Genomic DNA, 8,346 nt, shown 5'->3' on the forward strand with positions numbered 1-8,346 from the left:
TGAGCAGCCAGTGGAGCGAGCTCAGCGCGGACGCCCGAGCCACGGCCGCCCCCTCGGCAGGTGCCTGTGAAGAGGCGCCCGGGCCGCAGTCCGCCAGCCGCGCACTCGCTCCCCGCACTCCTGAGGGGCGGCCTGCCCGAGGAGGCCGCCGCGGGGCCCGGCGCTCAGCATGAACCGCGGCCACCGGCACGGGGCGGGCAGCGGCTGCCTGGGCACCATGGAAGTGAAGAGCAAGGTGCGCGGGGCCCGGGCTCGGCGGAGCGGCGGGCCTGGGGGGGGAACCGGGCCGGGCACGGAGCGCTGGGGAGGCGACTGGCTGAGCTGCCCTGGTGTGTGGGACGGTGGGGGATGGGGGTGGGATTTGGAGACAAGAGATGGTGGGTGATAAACTTGCAGAGAAGGGAGGGGGGGGAGAGTTGTGTCTGCTTCTGGCCCAGGTAGGAAGATCCAGTGGGGCACTTAATCTTGTTCCTTAAAATCTCATTGTTTTCACGGATGGGAGTTAAGGGCCAAGCTGTACCCGAGGATGGGAAACATTTGAATGCAAGGTGGTAGAAAAGGTTTGGGGGAATTCTACCTGCTGGGCTATAAGTAGAAGGCATTTGGAACACCCCTTCGTTAATGTTACCCCTTTCTGTGGTTCAAGGGTGCATCCTGCGAAGGAGAGAGCCCAGTGAACTAATCCCTGTTAAAGTTAGGTTTGCTTCCTGCCAGGGCTTTTTCCACCACTAACTTTGGTATGCATTTAATCTATGAAATTAACGCTATCACCTTCCGTCGTAGTAGCACTTTACAGTTTGAGTCTGGATGCTCTTTTCGTTCCATCGTGTTACCTTCTCACATCAAGTGCTTTCGCCCTTGACCAACGGTATGCCAAACTGCTGACCATTATTACTACCTCGGTATCTACCGAATTCCTAAATCGCAAGGCTCGGTGAGCAGGGTAGTCTGTAGGGATTAGTTAGGGAATGCTTTCCAACGGGGGTTTTGAGCTGGAATGTGAAGGTGATCGGCAGGCACGGGAACATTTTCAGCAAGCATTTCATGAGTTGAATCAAAAGGAGCTTAGATAACCTAGTCCAGTTCTCTGAGAAGTCTGAGATGAGAAAACAGGCTGAGAAAGGTTATGACTTCCCCAAGCTCTGCTTTTATGACAAAGCCTTGACTTATAAAGCCTTTTTATGGAATAACTTTTAGGCACTATAGAATACAAAATAGAGGCTGGGGCCTGAGAACATTTAAAATATAATTGAGAAGGCCAAAACATATTAAAGGAGAAAAATAAAAGCATAGGAACGTCAAAAATGGAGTATCATGGATTGTAAGGATACTAAGGAGAATGCAAAATCGAGGAGTGATTTGAGTGAAGTACTGTAGAATAAGGAAAGCTTCCTGGAGCCTGGGGTAGAATGGTTTTATTGTCTAGAGTTGATAACAAAGTTCTGTAAGTTTCTGTAACTGAGAATCACATCAAGAAAATCTACATTCTTTTTTTAAAACATTGTGACTTAAGAACTCATGTATTAGGATAGGCACTAGTTTCAGAAATGGTTCTGTTTAATAAGAATAGAAATGTAATTATAGCAATTTAAGGAATACGTTCTTCCCTGTGTTCTCTGTGGAACACAGCATAGCAAATTGAAGTGACTTACTTGAACTGAAAGGTTAAGATTACTCAAAATACATACAGCTCTTCCTCTAGCAACATAGTGGCGGTAGTGGTTCCATACCCATTGGTTGAACCTTCTCATGGCATTTCTGTTATGTATCTAGTTTGGGTTTGTGGGAGTTGAGGTTAAGAAAAGGAAAACACTTATGATATTGCATAATCTTAAAATTCAGTTTATGGTCCTAATCTTGGTAGCAAGTCTTTAATTTTTTTTCATAGGAAAAAATGAGTAGGGATTTTAGGTGCTGTGATAAATACAATCAAATACTAATTTATCTCTAGTACTAGGAAACCTTGAGCGCTTGAGGACTTGAATTTCAGGCTTTTTGCTTTTCCCTTCTGTTGGCTGATTTGTGAATCTTTAACATACTTATGTTCATATACTACATGTTATGTATTTGGCCAGCCATACTGCACTTTTAGTGAACCATGTCTCAAAATCAAGGCATTTTGAGAACATGCACTGAAGTATGGTCCCACTATTTTTCTAGCTATTGATAAATAGGCACAGTATAGGGACTGTTTCTTATGTATCTGTGACTCCTTATGTTGTAAATATTTTTTGATACATTTATTTCTAATGGATTTAAAGAAACATTTGTTATCTTAACCATTTCAAAATATTTGGAAAGATTTTTTGAACAGTATTTTTTTTTACACTTTTTTAGTGATGTAACAGCTTTTTACAAAGCTGATCACTAAGAGGTTGAAACCAAAACTAGGTAGTGTGCAGGTCCATGATTTAAGATGTCTTTTTCTTTTGCACAGGAAATGGTAGTGTCAACTTTGTTATCTTTGTTCATAGAAGGGAAAAATGGCACAGATAATGAAATAGTGGCTAATGTAAATATAACTACAGTTAAATCTGTGATACCAGCTATCATGTGACTTTTCTTTGGTAACTGATTTATCTTCCAAATTGTTTCTCTAGAGTTGGGAAGATTTTTAGTCAATAATCATGGTAGTGTCCTTTAATGACCTTGGAACAGTCTTTAAGCCATAAAATTTCCTAATATTCATAAGCAAATAGAATATTAAAATTAAGTTTGCATTTCGGGAATGTGCCAACAGATGCAGGAGGAAGGGAGTCCATATACATACACTCTGGATGGCTAGGGCAAACTAGACTAGGCTAAAAAAAAAGAGTTGTAAATGGTTCACATAGTGAATAATTGTTTATTGGGTCTTAATTTTGTCTATATCTTAGTGTTTTTTTTTTCATGTAGTAAGAAGTTCTCTTAATCCTATTGTTTTGCTGCAAGAAGCATAACAGTTTCTCTTGTTTTTTTCCCCCTGCCAACATTTGCAAAAGGGCACATCTACTGTGAAGCCACACAGTTTTCCATTGTTTTTATCATAACAGTAAAGCAAGACAAGAAATTGTGCAAAGAATTTTTATCCAGAAGCTTTAGCAAAAACATTGAAGCCCTAAAATGAAAATTATCATATGTTATTCCCATTCATATATCAGGAGAAGTGACAAACCCTGTGGGTGAATCAGAGAGCACTAGCAACTTTATGTCGTGGTACCAGCATAAAGAAAATGGCGGGGAAACTATGACTTTTGATAACATCATGATAAGCTCTGATATGAAGGGTGTTCCCTGAGTTTTTATTTACTCTGAAACGTGAAGGTGTGACTAAACTTTTTGAGAGTCTTAGGTATGAGTCACCTTATTTTCTTGACAAATGTTAGTGTTGTGTTTCAGGATTGTGTTTTGGAAACTATTTTAATTATTTGTTAGAGGTAAGAGTTGGTTTTAGTGAGTTTTGATTTTAATTTAAAACCAGCAAGTAGTATGGGTATAAGCAAGGCAGGTGAACTTTTTAGAAAGAGCAAAAACAGTGAATCCAGGTATCCCATAGGGCCTTTGGGAAAATGAATTGACACGTTTGTAAATTGCTCAAATTATTGTGATATGGTCTTTCTCTGCATGATGCTTAAGGCTGTCCCAGTAGTACGTTAGTATTTCTTGCTGACAATAAATATTTGCAGGGAAAATTTTTGGTGGTCAAGCACATTTGGCAAACATTTGTTTAAAAAGTTTTTTAAAAAGATCAACTATAGGACTTAATGGTAATATGCTGGTCTCCACAGTGATTCCTAAGAGGGTGATTGTAGTTATGTAGCATTTCCCAAACTTATGTGACTGGGACACATTTTGAGGAAGGCTGATTAACCCTTTTTAAGTTTCGACATTTGAGGAAATGCCATGCTAGTCCCACAGTAAGTTATAAATCCTGTTTATTGTGAGCTAGATGAAGCCAGTCCTTAGTGCTGTATAGGAGCCACATTAATGATTTGGCTTTGGGAGAGCTGTGGTGCAGGGAAGCAGACTTGAAAAGCAGAACCGTGAAGATAAATATTGGGCATGATGGAGGTTGTCACCGTCCCTATATGTGTGATCCCCTAATACCTCCCTGAAGTAATTATTCTCTTTACCCACTAATTGGTGAGCTTCTGGAGCAGGCCCGAGCCTTTCAATCTCTAGGGCTTAGCACTGTGCCAAACACATAAATACTTCTTGCATTAATCGGGTAGTTGTAGGACACACATTTTATGTATTAATTAAGCTTCTTTTTTCTGCGTTAACATAGGGAAGATGCTTCTCATCTCTGGACCTTTTTCTTCTATGATGTACCTACCTCCATTTGTATCATGCCTTAATGCCAAGAAGCTCAAAATACTTTTTGTACATTTTGCTATTGATTCTTGTCCCATCCCATGAAATTGTAGTTCCTTTTATGGCAGACGACACTTAGATGCTTTTTGCTAGTGGTCAGAAGAAAGACTTGGGAACATCTTTTGTACCCTGTGACTTGAGTGAGGAGAGTATTGCTGTCAGAGTCTGGGCTTCAGACAGGGTTTGAGCTGAGTCATTGTGCAGGACAGTCCCCAAGTGAGGCCTGGGTACCCCAGGGATTGAGTTGAGCCTGCATCTCTTGGAGGGAATGCCCTTCAGAGAGGTAACAGTGAGGAGGCACATTCTCATGTCTTTCTTGTGTTCTTTTATCTCCTGATAATGAGATTTTTGACAATGGACTATCTTTATTAGGGGAAATACTTACAATGCTTGTTAGTTTTTCTATGCTGTGCATTTTTAACTTGAGTCTTTCTGTTATTTTTGGTTTTTAAAAAAAACTTAATATGCTTGTTATATTTATAGTTTGGAGCTGAATTTCGTCGGTTTTCACTGGAAAGATCAAAACCTGGAAAATTTGAGGAGTTTTATGGACTACTGCAACATGTTCATAAGATACCCAATGTTGACGTTTTAATAGGCTATGCAGACATCCATGGAGACTTACTACCTATAAATAATGATGATAATTATCACAAAGCTGTTTCAACAGCCAATCCACTGCTTAGGATTTTTATACAAAAGAAGGGTAAGTACCACTGTTAGAAAAATTGTTTTAGAAATAGTAGTAGTGTGTTTTCCCCATTGATAGAATTTTACTACAAACTTACTGAATAAACATTTTGTGCAAATCTTCTTACTGTGTTAACTAAGAAGTAGGTTAAAACATCTGTGATATTGTTGGTCTAATTAATATCTTTACAGTTCACTAGGTGTAGTTTAGAAAATTTGTGCTGTTAGTTACTTTGATTTTAACCTCTTAGATTTTTTTAGTATAAATTAGGAATTTATTGAATCTTCACTTTACTGAGCAGACTATTGTCCATTCAGAAAGATGTGAGAAGGGTATGACTTCAGAGTTAGAAACATTCCATTTTTTTTGTTGGCAACCGACTTTCAAGTGCTGTATTTACCAGTTAATAGAAACCTGAAGCAAAGTTATTTAATCTCCCTGAATCTCAAGGCCTTTGTCTATAGAATGAGTATAATATCTTGTAGGACTATTGTGAAGATTGACAGAACTAAGTGCAGTACCCTGGCTTATTGTAAGCACCCAGTAAATGATTGCTTTCTTTCCCTTTTGAGGATATTTTTCACAGAAATAAAATCAGTTAATTATCTGGAAAATGAGGTAGCAAGTCATTATTTTTGAGGGTTGTAAACATATTAGTATTAGTCTTGCAAAAGAACATTCAAAATGACTATTTGGCAAGCATTTTCAAATGCATTTTGAATCCTAAAACTTTTTTTTTAAAACCATGTAGCCATCTGTGTGTGTCTGTGTGTCTGTCTGTCTGCAGATGGTGGGCAGGGTAGGAATCATTACTGTATGTGCCATTTATTCCTTTCACTTTGGTAAATTAAGAGGTTTGGGAAGGCTGGATGAGAGCATTGAGCCCGGAATTAAAGCTTTACAATGTTTGTAAACCAGCCCAGAAAGTAATTTGAGAGAATAGGTAGGGATTGAGGGTGAAACTTTATTTCCAATCAGGTGATAAGCATTGGACTACTCCCAGGGCTTTGAAATTCCAGTGATTATGTATCTTTGCTTTTCTGGGTTTGGAGGAGCTAAAGTCCACCCACAAAATAAACCTCCAAGGGTAACTTCTGTCTCTGTCACTTGGCTATTTACAAAATACTTTCACACACAAGGAATTAATTTGAATCTAGATCAAATTTGAATCTAAATCGTAGATATTTAGCACAGGTGTGGTATAATCAGTATGACTTTAGGAAGATTGATTTGGCTGTTCAGAGTGAGTAGAGTGGACAGCAGCCCTACAGTAGAGAGCCAGGAGCAGGTGGTGAAGTGAGGAGAGTGGCTGGGAAGCTGCAAAGGGAGAGGAGAGGGGAGAGGGGAGGAAAGCAGGAAAGCCTCACGGGAAGATGCATTGCACTCTCAGCTGGCTGGCGCACAGCCGAAGGGGAATCCATCAGAGCATGACTTTATGGTACTGCGCCTGACAGCTGGGACAGGGTCATACAAAAGCAGGTTCAATTTGGGGAAGAAAGTTATGAGTTTGGTCTTGGGATAGATAATCTTATCAGGCTGGTGAATTGAACAAGTCATGCAGGAGATTGGAAATGGTAGACTAGAGTTTAGGATAGAAGTCGAGAGACTGGTCAGATTTGAAAGTCTGCAGACAAGTGAGAGTTGAAATCTTGGGAGTAGGGGCCAGCTGAAGTGAAGACCAGGGATAGAACTTTGGAAAGCTGTATCTAGAATGCTAGAGAAGAAAGAGTGGCAGTCCAGGAGAGAGAAGGACAGAACATTTGAGTGGAACTTGTCATTTTAGGCAGACTAATTTAAGTAATTATGGTTGAATAATAGGCATTTTTGTTAGCAATTGCAATTTTCATTAAAAATTTAGTTGCTATTCGGAATGTGTGTTTGAATGTAGAATGACTTTTTAAATTACAAGCATCTGACAAAATTTTGTTGGATTATCCCCTTTGTCAGAAAAATTGTAGGAACTGGGTTATGCTACAGCATGTATTGTTACTGGAATAGTAACCCTTGCATGATCATGGAATTAAAACATCTTTTAAGGGTGGTTATCTTCTGCTCTTTTCTTTTTAAATTTTTATTTACTGAGTGGTACGTATAATTTTTATTGAGAACTTTGAAGATTTTTATTTTTGTCATAGGAACTGCAATTTTGAAATGTGTTTAGATGTGAACAGATGTGTTCTATGTAGTAAAGGTAAAATGTCCGATACAATTAATAGCTCTTAGAATTTGATTTTAAAAATAGGCAGTCCATTCAACAGAAGGATTATAGTTTTTAAGAATATAAATTTAATAGAAATGTGACTTCAACAAAAAATGAAAATAGGTTTGTCAGTTAATTCCTGCTTAAAACCCTCTGATGGCTTCTTAGTGCAACCACAACAAAATACTTGCTGATTTGGACTTCCCAGCCTGGTCACCCTCCACTTTCCCACCCCTCATCGCAGCCCACGCTGGCTTGCTTTCTGTCCCTCACACTTGGTAAGCTTGTTGCTGTCTCTGTGCTTTTGCACTTCCTTTTTCTTCAGGATAGAATATTTAACCTCCCTCTCTCCCTATGGCCGAGCCTCTTAATTAGCTCAAATAACTGTCAGAAGGGTCTCTTCTGATCACACTAGCTAAAGCCCCACCCACCATCCCACCTTTACCAGATTACTCTCTGAAGACCTGGAACTACTTTAAGTATGTTTAACTTGTTTATTGTCTGTCTGTCTGAACATCAGGTCCCAGTGCTGTATCTGTTACAGACTTACACAGTACACTGTAATTCATGTTGATACTTTTTTTCTTTTGAACAAATGCTTAAGTAGAAAGCTGATTTTAAGTAAACCTTAATGGATACTGAATTCAGGAAACCAATCTAAAGCATGACATTAAGTATAGGTACATTTTACTGCTTAATTGTAACACATTTTCTGTTTTTTTAGCTTGTTGCAGCACTTACACTGGCCAGTACAGGGATTGAAACCTGGACCTTGGTGGTGGTATCGGTACCACACTAACCAACTGAGCTAACTGGCCAGCCCCAAGTGATTTTTTTTAAAACAAATTTCAAAACTGTTTAAAATTTTAAAACCATGTGATCTTTTTAAAATCTGGTATTGGGGCCGGCCCAGTGGCGCACTGGATAGTGCGCCGAGTGCGCCGCTTGGGAAGCACCGTGGCGCTCCCGCCCGAGGGTTTGGATCCCACATACAGACCGGTTCCCGCTCACTGGCTGAGCGAGGCGCGGGAGCAACGCCGAGGGTTGCGATCCCGTTGCCGGTCCCCGGTCCGGTACGGGGGCAACACTGAGGGTTGCGATC

At 40.0% G+C, this 8,346-nt stretch overlaps 1 protein-coding gene across 1 annotated transcript in view; it reads left to right on the forward strand.

The window, feature by feature from the left end:
- The first annotated feature begins 165 nt into the window (after positions 1-165).
- The window catches only part of PARD6B (par-6 family cell polarity regulator beta), a 17,116-nt gene continuing 8,935 nt past the window's right edge, over positions 166-8,346 (forward strand). The window contains exons 1-2 of the mRNA XM_008565917.1: positions 166-235; positions 4,837-5,059. Coding sequence (XP_008564139.1) covers positions 170-235; positions 4,837-5,059 — 289 coding nt within the window. The 5' untranslated portion in view covers positions 166-169. The remainder of the gene's footprint in view (positions 236-4,836; positions 5,060-8,346) is intronic.

The sequence above is a fragment of the Galeopterus variegatus genome, unplaced genomic scaffold, assembly GCF_000696425.1.
Source record: "Galeopterus variegatus unplaced genomic scaffold, G_variegatus-3.0.2 Scaffold213, whole genome shotgun sequence".
Lineage (NCBI taxonomy): Eukaryota > Metazoa > Chordata > Mammalia > Dermoptera > Cynocephalidae > Galeopterus > Galeopterus variegatus.